Here is a 27,474-nt window from a genome sequence, read left to right on the forward strand (position 1 = left end):
TTTAGTGGCTGGGAGATCATACTGCTTATAGACAATTTCTCCTGTACAGAAGCTCCACTCAACTGCTCCCATGAGCACAGAGGTACCTAAAACACAATGGCAAATGCATTTAATTTTGTTAAAGAAAGTCTAAGCTTCTTTCTCTGTGATAGATGAGGGACTGACATTTCTTATGCCTGTGTTCTGCTCATTCTTCATGAACACTGCTGTCACTAGAATTTGTACAGGTGGAGAACGAGGGTGCGGTCCTGTTGCTCAGCATTTCTCTGATGACCGCTTTGTGGTTGATACTCCCCACAATGATCTATCTCTGGACGTTTCCGTGGCCCCGCACCACTCCCCATCATTACACCCACAAAACACATCAGGTTGCGTTGCTCCGTTTGCCCTCCACAGACTTCTGTTCCCTTTATAGTTTTTTACGTCTTTAGAAACTGTGTTAGAGAAACACTACTTTTTAGCACCACTTTATGTCAATGTATTATAGTTTCTTCTCTGTGGCAGATAAAAAACTTTAAAGACTTTTCTTAGTGAGGGGTGGATGGAACATTGAAATAAAATCTTTGTTTATAGGACATGGGGTTAGTCAGGTACTAAATAAATCAAAAAATGTTTCTCATAAATATTATCTTGACTTTTGATTAACATTTTATACTCAATTTTTAACATTTCACACATTGTTTCTGTTCAACCAATTTTAGAACTTCATGAAAAAGTTGAGTGGTGGGCTGGGTAATAGGGTAACACAGTGGGAGCCTTTTCCCCAAGGCTGGCATGTGAACGTAGTACCTGCAATCACAAAAAGAAACAAAATAGGGAGCTTTAAAAAAAAGAGTTTTCACACTGGTCGCATCAGTATGCACACACTGGCTAGTGTAGGGCAGGCGGGTGTGGGAATCTCAACCACGAGACTCAGCCAACATCCTCAGCCCTCCAACCTCCCCCACTTGTGACCCAGGAGATCTCTGATATGTGTGCCTTTCAGCTCACTGAAGCACTTCACTTCAGCCAAGAAAGTGAATTTCATGAATGATGTATCAGTCACGAAAGCATTAATAAGGAAGCCCCACAGTGGGAACTGTCCTCCCACAGTGTGAGCTGAGGCCCCTGCCTCTTGTTTCTTAGGCAATATAGAGGGGGAGTCGGATGAAAGATTCAAGGCTGTGGTGACCACTAGGGCCAAGTCAAGAGGGAAGAGCAGGGTTCATCCCCATGGCCTCGGTAAAAGCCTGAGACAGGCCAGGGGAATGGACAAGAGTGATTAAACTCAGACATTCCCTGGGATTGCTTAAAACATTGGTTCTCAGCCCTGGCTGCATATTAGAATTACCTAGAGAGTCTTTCTCTTCCGATGTCTATACCCAGACCCCGCCTCAGAAAAACTGAACAGAATTTCTACATATGAGACCTGGCTGTCAGTTGTTCTAGTGATTCTAATGCATCTAATACAAGCTGAAAATCACTAGTTTAAAACTCGTGTCACAAATCTAACTGCCTGTGGGTAACATATTAGAAGTAAAGTTAAGATAAAGAATAGAGAGAGGAGCCAGTGGCAAATTAAACTTACACAGCATCACCCAAGAGTGTAGCTGCTATTGGGCTTCGGCCAACTATTGTCATATAAAAATATGATGCCATTTTGGCCAGTACTTCTGATCTTTAAATGTGGGTAAGTCATTTCTTAAAAATATATTTTATTGATTATGCCATTACAGTTGTCTTATTTTCCCCCTTCGTTCCCCTCCACCCTGCACACCCCTCCCCCATCATTCCCCCATTTAATGACCACGTGTCTCAAGTTCTTTAGATTTTATATTTCCCATACTATTCTTGCTCTCCCCGTCTATTTTCTACCTATCATCTACGCTACTTATTCTCTGAACCTTCTCCCCCTTTCTCCTCCTCCCACTCCCCTGTTGCTAACCCTCCATGTGATCTCCATTTCTATGGTTCACTCCTGATCTAGCTGTCCTCCTAGTTTGCTTTTGTTTTAGGTGTGGTTCTTAATAACTGTGAGTTTGCTGTCCTTTCACTGTTCATCTTTTTTTATCTTCTTTTTCTTAGGTAAGTCTCTTTAACATTTCATATAATAAGGGCTTGGTGATGATGAACTCCTTGAATTTGATCTTATCTGAGCAGCACTTTATCTGTTCTTCCATTCTGAATGAAAGCTTTGCTGGATAGAGCAATCTCGGATGTAGGTCTTTGGATTTCATGACTTGGAATACTTCTTTCCAGCCCCTTCTTGCCTGTAAGGTCTCTTTTGAGAAATCAGCTGAGAGTCTGATGGGAACTCCTTTGTAGGTGACTGTCCCCTTATCTCTTGCTGCTTCTAGGATTCTCTCCTTCATTTTAATCTTGGCTAATGTAATGATGATGTGCCTTGGTGTGTTCCTTCTTGGGTCCAACTTCTTTGGGACTCTCTGAGCCTCCTGGATTTCCTGGAAGTCTATTTCCTTTGCCAAATGGGGGAAGTTCTTCTTTATTATTTGTTCAAATAAGTTTTCCACTTGTTGCTGTTCCTCTTCCATTTCTGGTATCCCTATAATTCGGATGTTGGAACACTTAAAGATGTCCTGAAGGTTCCTAAGCCTCTCCTCCTTTTTTTTGAATTCTTGTTTCTTCATCCTTTTCTCTTTGGTCATTTTTTCCTTCCTTCTGGTCCACTCCCTTGATGGAAAGGAAACTGAGTCCCAGTTTCCTTTCCATCACTATTGGTTTCCAGTGCATTTTGCTTCATTTCAATTAGTTTAGCCTTCATATGTTCCTCTCATTTGTCACTAAAAACAACCAGTTCTGTGAGCATCCTAATCACCAGTGTTTTGAACTGTGCATCTGATAGGTTGGCTATTTCTTGGTCGCTTAGAGTTATTGGCTCTGGGGCTTTGAATTCTTCCTGAGCCATAATGTTTTGGTCTGTTCGCACCTGTTATGTATGAGAAGGGGAGCCTTAAGTGTTCACCAGGGCGGGGCCATCCAGGTCACTGGGTTGTGATGCTGTATGTGGGGGCGGGGTCAAAGAGGGGCAGTAGTGGTCTGCGCTGCTGTTTCCCACCACTGGGGCCTGCGCAGTCCATCTCACTGCTGGCTCCTTCGCCTGGTTTCTCTGCAGGCAAATGTGTGACTTCGGTCAGCCTGCTGCCTTACACCCTCACTGGGTCTGCCCATCACAACTCCACGCCTGGGATCCACCAACTGCCGCCCGTGCCTGGATCACGCTGGCTGAGTTTTCATGCGCAACCCCGCTCTGCCAGTCGGTGGCTTCACCCTTCTTACCAGTCTGGCTGAACGGTTCGTTGTTGTCGGACTTCGGTATAGTTCAATTTTCTGTGTTTTGATTGCGTTTTTGTTACTAAAACTTTGTTGTCTTTAAACTTGGTTGTGCGAGGAGGCACAGTGTTTCCACCTATGCCTCCGTCTTGGCCAGAAGTGGGTAAGTCATTTTTAAAAATTGGGTTATGTGATACATGCCACAGCACGGGGGGACCTTGAAAACATTATGCTAAGTGAAAGAATCCGGACACAAAAGGCTGTATATTGCATGAGTCCGTTGATAAGAAGTATCCAAAATAGGCAACTCCATAGAAACAGAAAGCATATCTGTGGTTGTCAGGGGCTGGTGAAAGGGAGAACTGCTTCATGGGTACCAGGTTTCTTTGGGGAAGGTGAAAATGTTCTGCAATTAGATGGTGAGTTGTGCTCACCCAATGTTGCAAAATGTATTAAAAGCCACTGAATTGCCACCTTAAAATGTTTAAAATGGTGAATTTCATTATATATGAATTTTACCTAAAAAAACAAAGTGAGGAAAAATTGCGTTGTTTGGACCAACTCAGAGCAGGCCAAGCAAAACCCTTTTGTAGGAGTGAGAGTGGAACCTATATTGTAAAACCACATGGAGAAAAAACAGAATCCACAAATTGGGCTAATTTTTTTAAAGCTAATCTAAGGCCATAATGTATATCTCCACGTCCTTTTATGTCTCTGTTCGAACTGGTAGTGAAGCAATGCCTGCTGCACCCTTTTCATCTTAAGTCAGACACAACCTGTTTTTTTTCTTGATAGGAGCTGATGCAGGGCTGTAGAGCTAAGTGCACTTGACTTTGCCAGCCTATAAATAGAAGTAGGAACCCCTGAGGTGCAGAACAAGCTGGCTGATGAAACCAAGGCTTGCTACTACTGCTCTTTCTTACTGCCTCCTGACTGAGAGCAGGAGGGGAAATGAAATAAACAAAAACCTAATAACTACATTCATTCATTGTTTCCTCATCAGTTTCTTCCCCAGTGACTCAGTTGAATTCACAATCCGTAATTTTTCATCCCTTTCAGTGGCATTTGTTACTCTTAATTCTCACAGCATGTTAAAATCATTACAACTTCTGCAATAAAAACAATGAGTAAGAAACAGCTCTTCAGAGAGAGTTTGATGTTTCACTAGTCTTTTCTGGCCTGGGAATATATTTCAAATGGCAATGGTTCTTAGAGCTCCCCCAAATTCTACCTTACTACAAATCAAAGTGAGATATTATTAAAAGCAAAAATAGAATTTCCCATTGTCACTTAATCTTCTAAATATGTGGCCATGTTGCAGTTTTGCATGAAGATTAGAAATGAATAGATTTTACTGCAGGTTAGATTCAGACTTCTTACCTGAATTCTTCTCTGTCATTTCTCCTAATATACTCAGCTAAAGTCTTGCTGTAGTGCAGGCGGCTCTCGAGGATGTAAAACTGCTGGTACAACAGAACTGCTTGGCTGGGATTTAACAGCTGAAATGAAGCTGAAAGCCCCTTCACCACTTGCTTCACAATACTGGCCGCAAAAGTAGCTTAGACAAGGAAAATGCAGTTACACGTAGGCTGCATGCCACCCATAAGAGCACCTATTTCAGCTGAAGTCTCAACTAGAAACCGAGGCTGAAGCCCTCAGCACCCTTATGCCAGTGCCTTTGCACTATTTCTCATTGAAATGGTACTCAGAGTGCGAGACTATAGCCAGTTGGGTTTACCAGTTGCCCCCCTATAAGCAGGATCAGAACAAGTACTGACTGTCAAGGAAGTTTGGCTTCAAAGGGGAAAGAGAACACTGGAAGCAGAAATGGGGACAGAAGGGGAGCTCAGGAAGGTCTGTGGTCTCCTGCCTAGTAGGGGAGATGGTTTCTCTTCTATTTTACTGTGAAAAACACATGGCTGTGGCTTCCCAGGATGGTCCCTACAAGGCAGTGGTTCTCAAAATTCAGCATGCATAAAAATCACCTACGCAACTCACTAAACATGCAGAATCCCTCTCCTCCAGATATTTACCATAAACAATTCTGGTGCATTTGTTCCCTGCACCGCACATTGAGAAACACTAAGTGAGAACACAAAGAAAACAAGGCTTGAAACAAGCAAGTGGTGCTGACGGCACTGTTAGCTGGGGTTTTTCATCTAAAGCACTTGTGTTATCATTTCTCAGGGAGAAATTCAAGTGGAAAAAGTAGCAATAATGTGAAGTTACCAGGTTCCTGTTTCTCACATACACAAAAAGCTGTCAGTCACAACAGAACCAAATACTTAAAAGAATAAAAAAAAACAAGAACAGTGGATTCCATAAGTCTTTTTTTTTTTTTTTTTTTGCTGGAGGGTTCATTTTCAAACTACTATCCATAAATATAAGCTACTACAAAAAACAGAAAGGAATATTAGTGCCTTTTTAAGCTCTAACAGCAAGTCATACTACACATCCATGAAGTTAGTATCAATTAATGCATCACCTTTTCTACTGATGTAGCCACTGATCCTTTCTAAGTAGGGCAGGTGGTTTGAAGTGGGTTTTCCAGATCCATTCATGCATACTGACTACATATAGCGTCAGGCAAACAGATTGAGGCTAGAGAGCCTGGAGCAGTGGGACAAAGCAATGACCTTTTGGGGACCAGATTTTTAACTTTTAGCATTTTGCTCTAACCAGGTAAGATAATCAGCCAGAACTGACTGACAAGCAAGTGTATTCAAGGATCCAAAGTTTCTTTGCTTGCAGATTTCTCTCAGATGGTCAATTTTGCTCATACTCTTTAGAACTGAGTTAATACAGAAACTTTCCACAGTGTTGGGGTGGGGCATGTTTTGCCACCCTTCATCCTGCCATGCTTTTTGGTCGCAGACTGGCCTCATACTCAGCTCAACCCCTGTGGAAGCAACCCTAGGGGTTGATAAAGAAACATTCCTATTGTTTGGAGTCCTTAGGACCCCAGATTTCACACTTTGACTCACATGCTAGGGTCTGTACCCACTGCACAGAAGAAAAGTGTCTTGCATCTTGCACACATGAGCTTCTGTTGCTGTGAATTACTATAACTTTGACACTCCTCAGTGTGGGCATAAGACTGGTTAGGGACTTTGTGCTGCTAAAGGAGCCAAGTTCATGAGCTCAATTCCCAAATAAGGCAGTCAGCTATGCTACTGAAAAATGTACCCTCCTCTGGCTGCAGCCAGGTTTTTGTCAAAGGGATCTGGCATGTGAATCTAGATTCCATAGGACAGGCTTGACATCACTCTAGAAAGACAGCTTACAGCAGGAACCCTGTAATGGTCAATGGAGGCAGGTTTGTATATAGAAAGAAAACGTATTACCTCATGTCAAATCCTCCATTAGCAATGAAAATTTAGTTTGAATTATTACCTTTTGAAGAGATTTCCAATTAAATGTACATTGATTGAATGTATGGATGTGGGGGCAACTTTCCTTGCAAGTCTCCCCGTGTGCCATGGATGAGAGTAAACATGACTGAGACATGATGCTTGGGGAGGAGAGGTGGCCAGTTTCCCAGAGGAAAAAGGCCACGAGCAATGACCAGTTTCACAGGGAAAAAAAAGCATTGAGCCCCTTCCTCCAAGGCTTTTATTGGGTTGTAATACACAGGAATACAGGGTGGCAAGGATCAAACAGTAGATAACATTTCAAAGAAATCTGAGGGCTTAGTCTGAGTCAGAGTCTGTCAAGAATAGTTTTAGGGTTTCCCGCTCAAACCCTTAACATATTAATGAAAGCACTCTTAGCAGAGCAGATTTCACAGGTTTATCATGAAGTCTTTGTGATGCCAGATTTTTCCCCAGGACACACTCTAGCAAGGCAAGGAGCTGCACTTCTCCCCAACAGGTATTCAGGCTTAAGGGCATTAGAGCCAGGAAGAGCTTCTCCCAGAGAACATGGGGACTCGGGCTATGTCAAAGCTGGGGAGAGAGAGTCCATTGCTCTTTGTTGCAGCCCCCTGAGTCCTTCCATGAAGGCCTCCCAAGTGATCGTGTCTGGCCTAGGTTACCCCTCCTCTGAGGGGTCTTACCTGTAAAGGACTTCTGGCCATGCTTTGGGAGCAGGGAGAAAACTGAGGCAGCATTTGCTACCAGAGACAAGCTTTGTCTCCTGCAGCTCTCATTCCAGAGGTCACTGACTCATCCTTAGCCACGGGGGGTAGAGTTACAATTCTTAAAACCAGGCAGAGCAGTCCACAACATATGGATACATGAATGAATAAAGGGAATCTAAGTTGGGGGAGATGAGAAGAGATTAATGGATAAAGCCTGTATTAGAATTAATTAAGCATCTATTTTATTGAGCACTCATACGTGCCTAGCATAACAGACAAAGCTGCTATCCTCATGGCACTTAGGGTCTGTTGAGGGAGAAAGATATCAGCCATGATAGACTATGGCAACAAATGTCACAAAATATCAAGCTTTGCTTAGAACAGCAAAGGCTTATTACTTGCTCATACTTAATGTCCCTAATGGGTTGGTCCAGTGTTGTAGTTCCTGGAAACATATGGAATGTTGCCAGTCACCACTCCAGAAGGAAAAAAAAAAAGAATGCAGGGAAGCAAGTACTGGCTCCTAAACCTTCTGACAAGAAGTGACACAGGCTACTTCTGTTCACATTCCATTGACAAAAGCAAGAACAAAGAGAGACCCACCTAATTTCAAGTGGGAAGGGAAGTACAATCCTGGAATGTTGTGTCTAGAAGGAGAGAGAGCCAGAATTTGTTTAGGCACTGATTACTTGAAGAAACAAGGAATAACACAAACAAATGTGAAGTTCAGTAGAGACAGTCCTATGGAGGAAGTGAAGAAAGTGCCATGCTATGTCTATGTGTGCTACAATGGGGTAATCTGAATTAGAAGTCAGGGAATCGTCTACCCAGTTCACCCCCAGAAGGGGTAGTGAGGCCTGAAGGATGAGTGGGAGTTAACTAGGTGGGAAAGGGAGGGAAAAGCATTTCAGACAGACAGATAGGTGGTAAAGGTCCTATGATAGAGTTGAGGGTATTGGGGGCAGGCAGTGAGTAAAAGACCCACATAGCTGGGAGAGTGAGGGATTAGGTGTGGCTGGAGGACCATATTGTGCATGACCTTATAGGACCTAGTAAGGAATTTAGTCCTTATTCATTATGTCTTTATTTATTGTGAGCAATTTAAAGCAAGGGATGACAAATTTTTAATTATGTTTTATTGTTCATGCTATTACAGTTGTCCCAATATTTCCCCATTTGCTCCCCTCCATCCAGCACCCCTACTCCCCTTTAGGCAATCGGCACATCATTGTTCATGTCCATGGGTAATACACATAGGCTCTTTATCTACTCCATTTCCTATACTGTTCTTTACATCCCTGTGGGTATTTTATGACTACCTATTTGTACTTTTTAGTCCCCTCACCTCTTCACCCAGCCACCTCAACCCCTTCCCATCATTTTCTAGATTTAATTATTGATAGATATGTATTTGTTGCCATTTATTGTTCATAGTTTCGATCTTATTATTTTCCTTAAATAATTTTCTTTAACATTTCATATGATAATGGTTTGGTGATGATGAACTCTGTTAATTTTTCTTGGTCTGGGAAGCTCTTTATGTGTGCTTCAATTCTAAATGATAGCTTTGCTGGGTAGAGCAATCTTGGCTGTAGGTCTCTGCTTTTCATAACTTTAAATATTTCTTGCAGATTTCTTCCAGCCTGCAGAGGGTCTTTTTTGTTGTTGGGTTTTTTTGAGAAATCAGCTGACAGTCTTATGGGAACTCCCCTGTAGGTAACTAACTGCTTTTCTCTTGCTGCTTTTAAGATTCTCTCTTTATCTTTAATCTTTGGCACTGTAATTATGATGTGTCTTGGAGTGGGCTTCTTTGCATCCATCTTGTTTGGGGTTCTCTGTGCTTCCTGCACTTGCATGTCTTCATCAAATTAGGGAAGTTTTCTTTCATTATTTTTTCAAATAGATTTCCAATTTCTTGCTCTTTCTCTTCTCCTTCTGGCACCTCTATGATGCAAATGTTGAAATGCTTGAAGTTGTCTCATAGGCTGCTTACACTATTCTCGTTTTGTTTGGATAATTTTTTCTTATTGTTCTGCTTGGTTGTTTTTTGCTTCCTTATATTCCAAAACATTGTTCATTCTTGGCTTCCTCCACTCTACTGCTGTTTCCCTGTAAATTGTTCTTATTTTAATTACTGTGAATCCTTTGTTTCTGACTGGATCCTTTTTTATGCTGCTGAGGTCCTCTCTAAGTTTCTTGAGCATCTCTATAACCAGTGTTTTGAACTCTGTACCTGATAGATTGCTTATTGCCATTTTGTTTAAGCTCTTTTTCTGGAGTTTTGATCTGCTCTTTCACTTGGAACATGTTTCTTTGTATCCTCATTTTGACAACCTCCCTATGTTTGTTTATATGTATTAGGTAGAGCTGCTATGATAGCGTGGTATCTCGATAGTGTGGCCTAATGTAGTAGGTGTCCTGTAGCGTCCATTGGCACAGCCTTCCATACCTTTTAAGCTCAGTACATGAGTTGTGCTCTTTGTATGGGCTGGGCGCATCCTCCTCTTGTAAGTCAGCCTTGATTGCTATTGGCAGACCAACGAGAGGCTAGATTTACCCAGGCCAGTCAGCTTCAAGGACCAATTCTGACCACTGACCACCATTTCTGCCCCCACCCCGTGTGGGGGCAGCGTGGTGGTGCTCTGATGTGGTCTATAGCTGTCCACTGGTAGGCTCTGAGTTTTCCTGGGTGGTACAGACCAAGATCAGCTCCTACCCGTGTTGTGCCCAGGGCTACCCTACCTGAGTTTTAAAGCAATCGGAGATGGCTGCTTCTTGTGCTGGGCTTGGAGATTCCCAGGTAAAGTCAAGCTGTGAATTTAGGCTGGCTGCTGCTAGTGCCTGGGCCTTGGGGTACTTACTGAGAGATTTGGGGATTGGGGGCTCACTGGGTCTGGCTATGGCTTGTTTGAGAGGATTTAGGAAATTCTGAAGAATGACTCAAGAGCAACCATTCATATGGAAAAGCAGCTTGGGTGGGCCCATAAGTTGGGTGGAGCAGAGTCTCTGGGGATCTACAGGGCAGAGCAGACAGTGTTAGCCAGGTTGGTGCAGTCTCAGATATGGTACCGGCCTGCCGGCTCTGTGGGAGGAGGGTTTAGAAAAGTGACAATGGCCTCTGCCTTCCCTAATGCCAGACACTTCAGTTTCTCCCTGGGTGCCACTGGTGCCTTTCAAGGTGCTACCTTGGTGCTGGAGCTCAGAGGGAGTGAATCTGAGTAAGTCCGTCTGGTCAAGATGGCAGCATAGGCAGACATGGCTCACTGCTTCCCACAACCACGTCAAAATTACAACTAAAATATAGAACAACCATCACTCAGAATAATTAGAAATCAAGTTGAATGGAAGTCTGACAACTATGGAATTAAAGAAACCACATCCATCCAGACTTGTAGGAGGGGCACAGACTCAGAACAGTCTGGTCTCTCACTTATGTGTGGTAGGTAAAAATTCCAAAGGGATATCTCAGGAGCGAGGAGTCTCGGCCCCACACCAGGCCCACCAGTCCAGGATTCCAATGCTGGGAAGTTAAGTCCCCACAATTTATGGCTGCAAAAAAAAAAAAAAAAAGCAGAGGGATTGAATCGGTGGAAGAAGAAACTCCTGGAGCCCCAAGCTATTTCTCTTTAAAAAAAAAACCCAACACACAGACTCACCTACTCAGATTAATTCTGAGTTACAGTGCCTGGGTGACAGCTTGAAGGGCACCAGTGGCATAATGGAAGAGGCTAAAGCATCTGGCATTAGGGTAACCAGAAGCCACTGTCCCTTTTCTGAGCCCTCCTCCCACAGAGCCGTGGAGTTGGCATGCTGCTGCTATATTTGAGACTCCATTAACCTGATTAACACTGTTTGACTTTCCTTGGAGATCCCTAGAGACTCTCTGACCTACCCAACTTACAGGCCCACCCAAGCTGTTTTTTTTTTTTTTTTTCATATGAATGGCTGGTCTTCACTCCTGCTTTACCACTCCCCAAATCCTATCAAACAAGCAACATCTGGCCTAAGTGAGCCCCAGGCCTGGCACTAGTAGCAGCCGGCTTAGATTCACATCTTTTCCTTGCCTGGAAATCTCCAAGCTCAGCACAAGTAGCAGCCATCTCAGATTGCTTTATAGCTCAAAAAGGGAAGCCCCAGGGGAGAACACAGCTGGGGACTGACCTTGACCTGCACCACCTGGGAAACCCCAGAGCCAGTCCACCAAGTGGACAGTATAGACCATTCACAGAACCACCACCCTGCCCCTGCACAGCCGATCCTCCACAGGGGACAGAGGTTGGTGGTAAGTGGTCATAGCCCCTCCTTGCAGCTGACTGACCTGAGTAAATGCCTCCCATTGATCTGCCAATAGCAACCAAGGCTCAACTACAAGAGAGTGCACTCAACCCACACAAAGGGTGCACCTTGAATACTCAGCTTGGCTAATAGGGGAGGCTGTGCCACTGGACCCTGAAGAACACCTACTACATTAGGCCACACTACCAAGACAATAGAGTCAAAGCAGCTCTACCTAATACATACAAAACAAACAGGGAGGCTGCCAAAATGAGGAGATAAAGAAACTGTGACCCAAATGAAAGATCAGATTAAAACTCCAAAAAAAGAGCTAAAGAAAAGGGAGATAGGCAATCTTTCAGGTACAAAGTTCAAAATACTAGTTATAAGGATGCTAAAGGAACTTAGAGAGGACTTAGCACCATAAAAAAGGATACAGTCAGAAACAAAGGATTCACTAATTAAAATAAGAACAATTTACAGGGAAACAGCAGTAGAATGGAAGAAGCCAAGAATGATATCAATGATTTGGAACATAATGAAGTAAAAAAACATACAACATAATGATGTAAAAGAACAACAAGAAGAAAAATGAATTTAAAAAATGAGGATAGTGTAAGCAGCCTATGAGACAACTTCAAAATGTCCAATATATGCATCAAAGAGGTGCCAAAAGGAGAAGACAAAGAGCAAGAAATTGGAAATCTATTTGAAAAAATTATGAAACTTCCCTAATTTGATGAAGGAAATAGACATGCAAATCCAGGAAGCACAGAGAGTCCCAAACAAGATGGATGCCAAGAAGCCCACTCCAAGACACATCATAATTACAATGCCAAAGATTAAAGATAAAGAGAGAATCTTAAAAGCAGCAAGAGAAAAGCAGTTAGTTACCTACAGGGGAGTTCCCATAAGACTGTCAGCTGATTTCTCAAAAGAACCTTTGAATGCCAGAAGTGATGAATACTTCTTTCAAGAAGTCCTTAAAACCAAAATTACTCTATCAAGCAAAGTTACCATTTAGAATTGAAGGGCAGATAAAGTGCTTCCCAGACAAGGTAAAACTAATGGAATTCATCATCACCAAGCCATTATTACATGAAATGTTAAAGAAAATTATTTAAGAAAAACAATAAGATCAAAACTATGAACATTAAAATGACATCAAACTCACAGCTATCAACAACTGAATCTAAAAAATAAAAATAAACTAAGCGAACAATCAGAATAGGAACAGAAACATAGGTATGGTGATCATTTAGAGGGGGTATCAGCAGGTAGGGGGAAGAGGGAGAATGAGGGAAAAGGTACAGGAATTAAGCATAATTGGTAGGAACAAAATAGATGGGAATATTAAGAATAGTATAGGAAATGGAGAAGCCAAAGAACTGACACACATGACCCATGGATGTGAACTAAGGAGGTGGATATTGCTGGATGGAAGGGAGGTACTAGGTGGAGGAGGGCAAAGGAGAAAAATGGGGACAACTGTAACAGTATAGTAAATAAAATACACTTAAAATAAAATAAAATAAATAAAATAAAAAAAAAAAAAAAAAAAAAAAAAAAAAATAGATAAATACTTAAAAGCAAGAGTCTCATCATTTGAGTTAACCAGTTTTGGAGACCTTCTCTAATACAAGCATTTTAAAGGTATATTATTAACCATACAATATATAATTATATACTACACATATATAATAACCACTCAATGTAATGTATATAATAAAAATATATATTGTATCTGTTGAAAAACAAGAAGTATCTTATAGAAAAGTGCTGTCACTGTAGCTATAGCTATATTGCAGGATAAGCTCCTGTCATTAGAATGTTAAATAATAATCAATGCAATATCATTGGCAGAGCCAAAAATGGTCATTTCTCCTGGTTCCTTTTAGGTACTTATAAAGAATTTTTGACTAACTGAAAGTATAAATTAGTGTGGTCAATTTTCCTGTTTTCTTTGGTTCAGTCAGTCATTCTCATTTTAAAAAAGTGGTTCTCATAAAAAAGACTACACGTTTAATAGTGGCCGAAAAAGTGGGTTAGGGAAAGAAGATACAGTGGCCCACAGAACACTAACAAAAAATGTACACTGATTTGCAAAATCATTCAGATCAACCACCCTACTTTCTTTCAAAATAGTAAAAATATGCTCTCCAGAATTAAGATAGGGGATTCTTGGAAATTTAGGCTTACATGCAACTTGTACTATAACTCTTATGATCTGGGTAAATATAGAGACGGTTTTTTGCTCTCAAGAATTCCAAACAACTGTTGAGGCTGCCTTCTAGCCCATAGGCCACTTGGTGGATGAGAGCTGTGTCTGTGGGCGTGCTATAGGCCAACACGTTTTCCCTAACAGTATTCTTTGCCAGGAAGAGCAATAGTTTAAAACTCTCCCACTCTATTAGACCTAAGAACAAAATTTATATGATCTGCTCATGGTTGCAGTAATAGTCCAGGTGCAAAAGGTCAGCAAGTCCAAAAACAGGAAACGCAGACCTGTCAATTCTGCCCACTAGATATTTTAATATGGAAATACCATAGCCAAATCAAATCAGCTAACCCCCAAACAATCTCAGTATTTCCCCTTTGAATCTATTCTTGCTGTAATTCTTATCTGACACCCAGGCCAGAATCTAAAATCATCTAATCCTCATACTTTATTTCCACATCAATCTATCAATTCAATTTTCCAAAATTTTCTGGAATCTCTCCTCTTTATAACGGCCATCTCTTTTATTTTTTTCACTTATTCAGCAAATATGCATCAGACTCTGTACTAGGTGCTGGGAATACAATGGAGAGCAACAGAGACATGGCCCCCACCCTGTCGAATATACAGTCTGGTGGGGAATATACATCAATCTAATAACCAAATAAATACATGTGTAGTGGCAAAATGAGGTAAGGGCTATAAAAGAAAAGTATAGGAAGTTGGGAGAGCTCTAGAAAGAAAGCCTAGTACTATTTGGGAGTCAAACAAGACTTCCTTCTGGCCCATAATATCCCTCACTTGGTCTACTGCACTAACTTCTTTTTTTCAATTGTTGACACTATTGCAGATGCCCCCATTTTACCCCCTTTGCCCACCTGTACCCAGCCCCTGAAAGACAAGAAAATACACAGTATTTTTGATATATTATGCTTTATTATTTCAAGAAAGGTGAAACCACAACTGAAACTCAATAAGAGATTTGTGCAGTGTGTGGAGAAGGTGCTGTGACTGATCAAACATGTCTAAAGTGGTTTGCAAGGTTTTGTGCTGGAAATTTCTTGCTGGACAATGCTCCACGGTTGGGTAGACCAGTTAAAGTTGATAGCAATTAAATCAAGACACTAACTGAGAACAATCAATGTTCTACCATGCAGGAGATAGTTGACCTATTCAAAATATCCAGATCAATAAAGTTATTGTTTAAAATTAAAAACGAATCTTTTATTTTATGGAAAAAACTATATGGACTTTTTGGTCAACCTGGTGTGTATCTATTTTGTATACAGACAAACAGATTTCTCTAATATATGTAGAATGCTCATTATTCTCCTTAGTATACATACCTTACATGTGTATACTAAGGAAATAATTTATATAAAATTAATATATTAAGTTTTGAGGTTAATGACAAAAGTTATTCTTTGATTTAATTATATATGTATATTCTACAGTGTCACAGTCCACATTAAAAGATAAGAAGTCAGGGCCCCTATATTATTGTGTTTAATCTATGCCAAAATTCTCATCTCACCTCAGCATCCAAAGACATCTCAACTAAAGAATCAGCCACCAACAAGATAGGTCAGGATTTTGGAACCTGAGGCTTGCTAATTAATATTACCAAGAGATTAGTGTTTCCTTGAAAAGTAAGTAAAAAGTAATTAATGAGTAAAGTCTGAAAACATAAGGAAGCCAAGTTTGCAGACACTGAATATGATTATAATTAAAAATACAAACTACTGAAGACCATTTTTCTAAAATATATTTTATTGATTATGCTATTACAATTGTCCCAATTTTTCCCCTTTGTCTTCCCTCACCCAGAACCCCCATTCCCTCCAGCAGTCCCCTCCCTTGGTTCATATTTCTGGGTAATGCATGTAAGTTTTTTGGCTACTCTATTTCCTATACTGTCCTTAACATCCCCCTGTCTATTTTGTACCTACCAATTTGTACTTCTTAATCCCTGCACCTTTTCCCCCATTTTCTCCTTCTCCCACCCAGTTGATAATCCCCCAAATGATCTCCATAACTATGATTCTGTTCCTGTTCTGCTTGTTTGCTTAGTTTGCTTAATTTGCTGTTTAGATTCAGTTTTTGATAGTTGTGCATTTGTTGCCATTTTAATGTTCATACTTTTGATCTTTTTCTTATATAGTTCCCTTTAACATTTTACATAGTAATGGCTTTATGATAAGGAAGTCTTTTAGTTTTACCTTGTCTGGGAAGCAGTTTACCCTTCAATCCTAAATGATAGCTTTGCTAGATAGAGTAAGTTATAGGTCCTTGCTTTTCATCACTTTGAATACTTTTTACCAGCCCCTTCTAGCCTACAAGATTTCTTTTCAGAAACCAGCTGAGAGTCTTTTGGGAATTTCTTTGAAGTTAACTCTCTGCTTTCCTCTTGCTGCTTTTAAGATTCTCTCTTTAGCTTTAACCTTCGGTATTTTTAAAAGATTTTGTTCATTTCTTTTTAGAGGGGAAGGGAAGGAGAGAGGGAGAGAAATCTCAATGTATGGTTGCCTCTCGTGTGTCCCCTACTGGGAACTGGCCTGCAACCCAGGCATGTGCCCTGACTGGGAATCGAACCATGATCCCTTAGTTCACAGGCCCATGCTCAATCCACTGAGCTACATCAGCCAGGGCAGCACTTGTTATTTTAATTATGATGTGTCTTGGTATGGTCCTCTTTAGGTCCAACTTGTTTGGGATTTTCTGTGCTTTCTGGGCTTGCATGTCTATTTCCTTCACGAAATTAGGGAAGTTTTCTTTCATTATTTTTTCTAATACGTTTCCAGTTTCTTACTCTTCCTCTTCTCCTTCTGGCACCCCTATGATTCAGATGTTGGTACATTTGGAGACATCCCAGAGTCTCCTTATTCTAGTCTCATTTTTTTATTCTTTTTTCTTCCTTATGTTCCAAATTATTAATTTGATTCTCGTCTTCATTCCCTCTACTGTTGGTTCCCATAGATTTGTCTTTACTTCAGTTAATGCAACCTTTACTTCTGCCTGGGTCTTTTTTAAGCTGTTTCAATACCCAATGAGTCCCTTGAAGATCCTGATAACCAGTGTTTTGAACTCTGCATGATAGGTTGTTTACCTCAGTTTTGTTTAGTTATTGTCCTAGAGTTTTGATATGTTCTTCCCTTTGGGCCATATTTCTTTGTCTCCTCAATTTGGCAGCCTCCCTGTGTTTGTTTCTCTGTATTAAGGTAGAGCTACTTTGACTCTCTTTCTTAGCAGTGTGGCCTACTGTAAAAAGGGCACCTGTAAATTGGGGTGGAGCCTTAGGTAATCACCAGGGTTGGGCAACCCATTTCACTGTTTTCTGGCTCTATGTGAGGGGAGGGCTTAGAGAGGAGATAGTGCTGCTGCCTGGTCTCTGGAGATTTCCCTGAAGCAAGCTGTCTCCTGATGCTTGCCCTGTTGCCAGTTACTTCCCTTTCTCCCCTTCTCCCTGTATGCCACTGGTGCCCTTCCAGCTGTTGCCCTGGTGCTGAATTCCAGAGGGGGTGGGTCTGTGTGAGTCCTGAAACCATTTTGTTCCCATTAAGAGGAGTCTCTTGAGAATCCTGCAGTTTTTTCCCCTGTCCCAACCTCCACTGGTTTTTACAGCCAGAAGTTATGGGCACTTACTCTCCTGGGTCTGGAACCCTGGGCTGCATGGTCTGATCTGGGTTTGAGATCACTGGCTCCCAAGATCCCTCCTGATTTTTAAAAAATATATTATATTGATTATGCTATTACAGTTGTCCCATTTCCCCCTTTCATTCCCCTCACCCTGAATACCCCCTCCGACCCACATTCCCCCCATTTAGTTCATGTCCATGTGTCATAAGTTCTTTAGCTTCTACATTTCCCATACTATTCTTGCTCTCCCCTGTCTATTTTCTACCTACCATCTATGCTACTTATTTTTTGTATCTTCCCCCTCTTTCCTTCTCCCGCTCCCCTGTTGCTAACCCTCCATGTGATCTCCATTTCTGTGGTTCTGTTCCTGTTCTAGTTGTTTGCTTAGTTTGCTTTTGTTTTAGGTGTCGTTGTTAATATCTGTGAGTTTGCTGTCTTTTTACTGTTCACCTTTTTTATCTTCTTTTTCTTAGATAAGTCCCTTTAACATTCCATATGATAAGGGTTTGGTGATGATGAACTCCTTGAGTTTGATCTTATCCGAGAAGCACTTTATCTGCCCTTCCATTCTAAATAAAAGCTTTGCTGGATAGAGCAATCTTGGATGTAGGTCTTTGGATTTCATGACTTGGAATACCTCTTTCCAGCCCCTTCTTGCCTGCAAGGTCTCTTTTGAGAAATCCGCTGACAGTCTGATGGGCTCTCCTTTGTAGGTGACTGTCCCCTTATCTCTTGCTGCTTCTAGGATTCTCTCCTTCATTTTAATCTTGGCTAATGTAATTCTGATGTGCCTTGGTGTGTTTCTTCTTGGGTCCAACTTCTTTGGGACTCTCTGAGCTTCCCGGATTTCCTGGAAGTCTATTGCCTTTGCCAGATTGGGGAAATTCTCCTTTATTATTTGTTCAAATAAGTTTTCCACTGGTGGCTGTGCCTTTCCCCCTTCTGGTACCCCTATAATTCAGATGGTGGAGCGTTTAAAGATATCCTGGAGGTTCCTAAGATTCTCCTCATTTTTTTGAATTCTTGCTTCTTCACTCTTTTCTGTTTGGCCATTATTTGCTTTCTTCTGGTCCACTCCATTGATTTGAGTCCCAGTTTCCTTTTCATCGCTATTGGTTTCCTGTGCAATTCCATTCATTTCAATTAGTTTCGCCTTCATATGTTTGTCTAATTTGTGGCTATAATCAACCAGTTCTGTGAGGATCCTGATCACCAGTGTTTTAAACTGTGCGTCTGAGAGTTTTGCTATTTCTTCATTGCTTAGATTTATAGGCTCTGGGGCTTTGAGATCTTCTTGAGTGATTTTTGGTCTGTTCGTGCTCGTTAGGTCTGAGGAGCGGAGCCTTGGACTCCCAGGTCGCTGAGTTGTGACACTGTTTGTGGGGGCGTGGTCAGAGGGGGAAATGGCGGCCCCCTCTGCTGTTTCGCAGCTGGGTGAGGAGCAGAGGCTTGGGTGGTTCACCAGGGCCAGGCCACTCAGAGTCGCTGGGTTATGACGCTGCATGTGGAGGTGGGGTCAGAGCAGGGAAATGGCGGCGCCCTCTACTGCTGCTCTAGCCAAGACCCGCTGGGTCCCGGTCCAATCGCCCACTCCCTCGCTTGTCTATCCTCGCACGAATGTGGGACCACAGTCAACCCGCAGCCCTGCTCCCTCGCTGTTTCCCCCGCAGTCACTGGGTCTCTCACCAGGTCCAACCCTGCGCCTGGGTTCCGCGCGGCTGAGTCCATCTGACCGAGTTTTCCTGTGCTACCCCGCTCCGCCAACTGCTGGTTTCGCCCCATACAGGTCAGGCTGAAGAATTTATTAACAGACTTCCGAAAAGTTCAATTTTCTGTGTTCCGGCTATGTTTTCTGTTGCTAATATTTAGTTGTCTCTAAACTTGGTTGTGTGAGAAAGCGAGGCGTCTCCACCTATGCCTCCATCTTGGCGGAAGTCCCCCACAAGTGTTTTCAATCAGTGCTTTGAGGCTTTATTTTCTATTGCTGGGGCCCTGGGTTATGCGGTTTTTCTCGCTGACTGTTTTCTCCTGGTTTATCTGTGCATGAATGTGTAACTGAGGTCAGGCAGCTGCCTTTTGCACCTCACTGGGTCTGTCCTTTGCCACCTCGTGCTTGGGGTTAGCAAACTGCTGACTGCATGTCCAGGTCCCCCAGCCACTGCGTTTTCCTGCTGGGACCCCTCTCCACTGGCCACCGACTCTGCCCCTCTTACCAGTCTGTATAAATGGTTGTCAGACTTCTGTACAGTTCAATTTTCTGTTAGTTCTGTTTGTTTTTTGTTTCTAAATTTTTGTTGTTCTTAATTTTGATTGTGTGAGGAGGCACAGTATATCTACCTACACCTCCATCTTGGCCAGAAGTTCCTCCCTCTCGATTTTTATCCACCACATGCCAGTGTGGGACTGCCTGTTCTTCCACCTCTCAGAGCCACTCCACGTCTTCATGTTCTCCTCATCTCCTCTCCTCCTACCCATCTGGATGACTGTGACTTCTTTAAATTCCTGGTTGTTGGTCTTTCATACAGCTCAATTTTCCAATGAATCTGGGTGATATTTGTTCTATAGTCTAGTCATAATTTTTACTGTAGTTGTATGCAGAGGCAAAGCACATTTACCTATGCGTCCATCTTGACCAGAAGTCTGTACTTGAAGACCATTCTTGACTGAACTTTTGGATCCTTGGATATGCAGACAAATGTCCAGAGATGAGCCATTTAAATGAAAATATAATTTCTTGATCTTTTGGCTCAGAGCAAGTTCAGTTCTAAAAGTTCACATAACTTGGGAAACTTAGAAAATCTGGATTTAAGGAAAATTTGGGTGATTCCAATTAGTATTTTCCACAGGGATTTTTATGGATTAAATTTCAGGCAACTTTATAGTCAAAATATATTGTATTCAAAAAAGGAATAAGCCCTGGCCAGGTGGTTGGAGCATAGTCTCGTGCATCAAAATGTTGCAGGTTCATTTCCCAGTCAGGTCACATACCTAGGTTGCTAGTTCAACCCCAGGTCAGGGTTCCTACTGGAGGCAGCTGATGGATGTTTCTCACATCAATGTTTCTATCTCTCTGTCTCCCCCTTCCTTCTTTTCCTTGCTCTCTCTCTAAAATCAAGAAAACATGTCCTCAGATGAGGACTTTTTTCAAATGCTTAAAAATAAGAGGGATGAGAAAACTTAATTTAACCAAGTTTGCTGGATACTTTTACTACATGACTTCTCAGAGGCTTTAATATGCTAATGTGCACGCACTGTGTATCTCCAGGACAAAGAAACAGTACAAAGCATTTCTTTTTCTTTTTTTTAATCCTTACTTAAGGACATGCTCATTAGTTTTAGAGAGAAAGGAACAGAGTGGGTGAGAGAGGGAGAGAAATATCCATGTTACAGGGAAACATTGATAGCTTGCCCCTCCTATATGCTCTGACCAGGACAGAACTTACAATCCAGGCATGTGCCCCAACCAGGAATCGAACTCACGATGCTTTGGTTCACAGGATGACATTCCAACCAACTAAGCCCCACCAGCCAGGGCTGAAGCGTTTCTTAAAATACTTATTTGACTACAGGTGTTTTGACTCTACAACACTTTTTTTAGACAAGCATTTCAGAGGTTTATTGTTCCACTGAAGGCCACTAGCTGTCAGTAAAACCGATATTAAATTTCAGGTCTTTTGCTTTCAAATGCAGTGTGTATTCGCTAATGTACAGTCATAAATCCCTTAAATGGACCTATGTGTTTGAATAATATACCATATTATTTGAAAAATTAAAAAAAACAATCATCATTCAAACTGAACATTCTGAGGAGCTGGGTTAGTCATATCATCTTCATATGTGCAGAGCAACCCATGGATGCATGAAAGGAGCTGAGAGCAGACCACTAGAGGTACAGCTGCCTAACTGAAGACAAGATCAGAGCTGCTTTGACAAGTAGGAGTAGAAAAAGAATTGCAGAGAGGAGTGTATAAAAATCCTCTTAACCATAAGCATTCCTTTCAAGATGGAGTAAAGGAGACTATGAACAGTCCTTGTTTATTAATATTTAAGGCTTCTTCATCTTTTTACAATCCTTTAAGTCATTACCATGATTAGAAGTTCATGATTAACAAAAATCCTAATTAAGTGCAATTCTCCAACTCAAAAAACAAATCTAGTTTTCTCACATCTGCAAAAAGAAGAATCGTGTCAGCACATTTCTTAAAAAAGAAAAGCAGGCTATGTCCTACAGAATATTCGCTAATGTTTTATTCAGCTGTTTTAAAATGGCCAATTTTACTCTTAGAAGACCTTTCCAAAATTAACAAAACACTACATTTAGTAGCTTTTCCTGATATTAAGTTTGAACTCACATTCCATTCACTGTTATATTTAATTTTAGTCCTTTATTTTCAGCAACACCTTCTTTTCAAAGTATCATACAGCTAAGGCTAAGGGAAGGAATGCTCAAAAACTGGTTCACTTGCTGTGATAATATGTGAATTCAATCATAACAATATTGAAACATGAAAGGATTATAGTATATTTCAAGAAGAATACAAGGAAGTGGGTTGAACTAATAAAATCTGCACTTAAGAAAAAATAGAGGAAAATACTGAAATGATTAAATGCTTTTTTATTTGCTCAACTGGAATTTAATTTGTAATCTACCCCTTCTTCCAGCTCAGTTTAAAATCCACAAGGCCAATAATTGGTAAAAGAAAGTGTAATCTAAATGGTAGTTTCAGCCTGAAAATAAAGACTTACAGGATTGACATCATAGCCTTAAATCATGGTGCCAACAGTTTGATTCTTTCATTGCTTAAATTGTTATTATTTCCACTGTAAGAATTTTGAATGTATTATATGTTAAAATAGAGTCTTTGAAAGGCAAACTCATAGCCTCAGGAGTCAGTATATGATATCGTAACAAGCAGAATTCTGTTGGGTTTCCAAGATTTGTGCCCATTTATATGCTCGAACCCAAACCCTTCCCTTTAAATTTGGGTAGGATTTGTAAATATGTTAGAGTATCACTCATATGATTATGTTATGATAGATAAAGAGATTTTGCATATTTTGTTAAGGTTCCTAATTAGTTGACTTGGCTTAATTAAAGGAATATTGTCTTGAATGGGCCTGATCTAATCAAGTGAGCTCTTTAAAAGAGAGCCTAGGCCCTCCCTGAGCTCAGAGATAGTCTCCTGCCAAGCAGCAAGCCAGCGTGAGTTTAGAGCTGTAAGGAAATTTATTCTGCCAACAATCACCCAAATGAGTTGGAAGAGGATCCCAAGCCTCAGATGAGATTGCAACCCCAGCTGACACTTTGATTTCAGCCTTGTGAGACTCTAAGCTGAGGATCTAACCAAACAATGCCCAGACTTCCTGATCCACAGAAACCATGGGATAAAAAATTTACGTTGTTTTAAGCTACTGTGTTTGTGGTAATTTGTTACAGAGCAATAGAAGACTAATATGCTTATATTAGATATTTACCGTGCTAGTAATGCTGTGGATAACATGACCCTCTGCATATGAAAATTGACTGAAAAGTTAGTATTACAACCACACTCTATACAGCAATATAATATATGTATTGAAGGATGAATTAGTCATATCAGGAAAGAAACTTGAAATAGTAGGGCTGATGTGGTCAAACCAAGTTAAGACAGAACAGTTAAAATACAGCATTATATAGTAGAGGTTAGTAAGTGATTTTCTTTTTTCAACTTGGATACAGAAAGATAGGGACCAAAAGAGGAACATGAATTAGCAGTAATTTCACTGTGGAAGAAGATAGAAATATTAGAAATAATCTTGAATTTTTATCTTAGACATATGTAGAGAAAATAGCAAGCAAGAATCTTCCTATATTAAAGCAGGGGTCAACAAATTGACCTGCAAGCCAATATCCCAGAGCATGTTTTTGTAAATAAAGTTTTATTGGAACACAACTGTGCGCATTCATTTATGTATTGTCTATTGCTGCTTTTGTGCTACAGTGACAGAAATGAGTAATTGTAACAGACTATAGGGCCTGAAAAGCCAAAAATGCTTACTATAAAGGGACAAGCAGATAATATGCAAAACATGCAAACACATACCTTCTGTGACAAACAATGTTATTATCCCCTTATTATATACTCCTGCGCTCTTTTTTTTATTTACAGATGTCCCCATCACCATCCAAAGTTTATTTAGGCACATAACCATGCAACTACAGACATATTTTCCAGCTTCTCTTGCAGCTAGCTATGGCCACATGCCTGAAGCTCTCACCATTAGAACATAAGCAAAATTCTGTTATGCCCTGCTTTTTTTAAAAAGAAATTTGTTTTCCCTCCACACCTCTCACTGCTTCCCATAGGATGTAATGAAGTCAGTAGGTAAGCCAGTTTTAATCATAAGGTCAAAGATAGCCTGAGGGAAAATGGCAGAGCAACAAAAGAGAAAGAATGTAGGTCTCTGGCTAATCCTGTGGAGGAAAGGTTGACTATCTACTCTCAACTGTTATGTGATAGATTTAAATTTCTATCTTCTTTGGGCCACATATTTTAGAGTCTTTATTACAGCAGCTTATGCTATATGTTAATAAACCCTCCTGCATCATTCACTCAAGGTCACATTATTATGTATTAAATGCAGCTATTATAATTTGTGCCTTTGCAATGTAATTTTTCTATTGGTGGATGTGCTGCCACCCTTCAAAGCCAGGCAGGTTCTTGGTATTTGTGCAGATGGAAAAGCATTCACAGAGCTGTTGGGCTGTCTGGCATGCCTTTATTCATGGGTGGGTGAGCCCTGTACGCTGCAAGCTGTACATCTATCTGCATGTCTCATGTCGTGGCCCCTGCTCCCCAGTGTGGCACCCATTGTGGCACCTGTCCCCTTGTGTGTCTCTCATTACCATTGCCCCCAGCAGGGAGTCCCTACCTGTTTAAGTACTAGAGGGGAACAAAGCCAGAAAACTGCTAGAACATTACAAAACATAACATAGTTCTGTGCATGCGAGCCCACTTTATGTTATAGGGACAGTTTATTGGACCCAGTCTCAAGGCTATGAGGACACTAGTTATCAGGCCCCTGCAAGGCTAGGGGAACACTGCTCCCCTTAGTTACCCAGACACCTGGGTGAGCAAGCCAACTGCCTCTACTCACCCTACAGTGGATATACAGTACTTTAGAAAATTCTAGTAGAGAACCCCTCTGGTGTTTAATGTGTCATGGGTCAGTGAACTTGAAAAAGTTCATCAGACAATAACAAAAGATAAAATTATGCTAAGAAAATCTTTGTGTCCTCAATATCCAGAGAGATAGAACTCACTATGTGCCAGTTAATCTGTTTATCACAGAGGGAGGTGGAGAGACAAAAGAATTTAATATACTTACAAGGAGATAGAAACAGAGATTTTCAAAAACTATGAGTTTTGGAAGACACTCAACAGAGTAGTTAATAGGCTGCAACTACAAGGTCCCAATATTTTCTATTTTCTAATAGACCTTACTTAGAGTCCAGTGTGTTCAGATGTGATGACTCAGTTTCGGTTTCTCTGAACATCAGTCTCAGGGCCTGTATGATTTCAATGCATACCCTAGAAAACAAACAAACAGAAAGCATGAAAATGCATGACTTCAGTACCAGTTCAGAATTCTCCAAAGTCAGTAATTCTTAATAGAATTTCACTCAGATATCTATGTAGAGAAAAGTACAGGAAGGAAATTCTGTATATCAAATTGCCAGCATTGGTGGAGTGCCTAGCTTGTGAGCATTATGCAGTAAGCACTCAGAAATATTTGTTGAATGGATGTCAGGATTAAAAGTCATTTTCATATTGTTTTTTGTACTTATATTTTTCCCAAAGTTTTTACAATAATCATGCACTACTTTTTAAAAGTAATTTTCACTTTTTCAAGTAGGTAATATTTGGCTCAAAATTCCAAAGGCAATAAAGAAAAAACAATAAAAATGGTCTTTCCTCCAGACACCCCATTTTTCCCCGTTAGGACAGACAATATTTCTAGTTTCTTGTGCAGTCTTTCTTTCAAAATTAGAACAAAATGAATACTATTTTTAAAAATCTATGTGAAGGAAACTTGAAGCACCATTAATCATTAAAGCAGTATATATTTTGTCTAGTGCCTTCTATTTATCTTTAACACCACAGGGAAAAAAATATCTATGGTTATCCAGTTAGTACTTACACCAGCTCATCAGCTCTTTGGCTTTTATTTTGAAGTGCATTCCTATCTGTAGACTCTGGCAGGTACTCATTAAGTTTGTTCACTAGGAAATAGAAAAGGTCACTGGTCTGTGAAAGCAAGCAGGGAAGAAGACGAACTTAAGGGTCTGTTGGCAAAACTCTCTATGCTTACATAGTAAAATAAAAAGAAATAATTTCTTCTTTGACAAGGAAATGATTTAAATATCTCTCATTAATACTAGCATAACCCATGCCCTGGCTGGCGTAGCTCAGTGGATTGAGCATGGGCCTGCGAACCACATGGTGGTGCTTTGATTCCCAGTCAGGGCACATGCCTGGGTTGCAGGCCAGTTCCCAGCAGGGGGACTCACGGGAGGCAACCATACATTGATGTTTCTCTCCCTCTCTCCTTCCCTTCCCCTCTAAAGATAAATAAATAAAAGTCTTTAAAAAAATACTAGCATAACCCAAATTGAAAACATACTTTTACTTACAATCAGGAGACCACAGTCCTGGTGAACAGGGCAAGAGCCAAGATCTAGAGAGTGAGATTGGGAGATGCCTTCTAGGCACGCCTCAGTCATTAATACTGAATGAAGATTATCCATCAGCAGGTGTATAATCTTAGGCAAGTCATTCAGTTGCCTTGGAAGAATACATTAAACAGGGCTACTACAATTCCTGCCTTTCCAAAGTAGTTTGGACTTTGTGGATATATAATGAAATCAAGACCAGATAAACTCTCATTTAAAAATCTTTACTATTACAAAAGTAAATGGACAGCACCAGTGTAGCCTCTGAAGGTGGTGCAGAATGATAGTAACACTTCTGTAATACAGTGGCAATGCACATTGCCCTTTCTTCAAAATAAACACTGACTTAAGAGTGGGGAACCAAGGTTTTGTATTCCTGTCGAGTCTCATAAGGTAAATCAAGCATGAAAATGAGCACTAGGCCATGAAATCAGACAAGCCGGTACTAATGAGAAATATAATGTAATTGCTTCTCTTTTCTATTCCACTATTATTCATTTTTCCCCTAGAACTTTTTAAAATAGTGACAACTTAGATTCTTTGTTTAGACAGGGATATGTGTGCCCCAGGGCATGAGAAGAGGCTGAGGATGGCAGGTGAAGAGAGGGAAAAGCAGGGGAGGAGCAAGATGTACACCGGGCCCATAAGAACTGCTTGAGCTTACCCAGAGACCTCATAAATTAGCATAGTGTGGTGGTTTTACACACTGACTCTGGAGCTAGCTTCCTGAGTTCAAGTCCCAGCTCTGCTACTGATTAGCTGTATGACATTTGGCAAACTACTTATGTACTCCGTGACTCAGCTTCTTCATCTCTACTATGGGCTTAATAATATCCCTTCGTGGAATTGATTTTAGGATTAAAAATCATAGCATTTATAAAGCCTGAATAGTACTTAGCACATTACAAGTCTTAATGAAGATCAGTTGTTATGCTCACTGGTATTAGAATTTTGTCTCATAAAATATCTCCCACCTGCCTGCAACAACATGAAAGAATCTCAAAAGTATTATGCCAAAAGATGCCAGACACAAAAGAGTCCAGAGTGTGCAAGTTCATGTAAGTGGAATCCTAGGACAGGCAAGGCTCCTACAGCGATGGAGAGCACAGCAGTTGCCTGAGGACTGGGGTGGAGGAACGGACCAGAGGGCCCAAGGTAACCTTCTGGGTGATAGATAGGTAAACCCTGAGTGGGACGGTCAGCTAGGACAGTTGGTCATCCTACATGTGAAACACTTAGAATCTAAGAAATGGCCAGGACTGTCCTGTATGGCTGGGGAGGCCG

The 27,474-nt window shown here is 40.9% G+C and overlaps 1 protein-coding gene across 1 annotated transcript in view; it reads right to left on the reverse strand.

Annotated features, from left to right (window-relative positions):
* Positions 1–662: 662 nt before the first annotated feature.
* CUNH12orf56 (chromosome unknown C12orf56 homolog) overlaps positions 663–27,474 on the reverse strand; it is a 93,993-nt gene continuing 67,181 nt past the window's right edge. Inside the window, 7 exon segments of the mRNA XM_053661438.1 lie at positions 663–789; positions 4,651–4,828; positions 14,720–14,732; positions 15,376–15,482; positions 17,285–17,292; positions 24,962–25,048; positions 25,659–25,765. Of these exon segments, the coding sequence (XP_053517413.1) occupies positions 663–789; positions 4,651–4,828; positions 14,720–14,732; positions 15,376–15,482; positions 17,285–17,292; positions 24,962–25,048; positions 25,659–25,765 (627 nt within the window).

This window comes from Artibeus jamaicensis, unplaced genomic scaffold, assembly GCF_021234435.1.
Source record: "Artibeus jamaicensis isolate MK-2021 breed Jamaican fruit bat unplaced genomic scaffold, CSHL_Jam_final contig_233, whole genome shotgun sequence".
NCBI classification, from domain to species: Eukaryota; Metazoa; Chordata; class Mammalia; order Chiroptera; family Phyllostomidae; genus Artibeus; species Artibeus jamaicensis.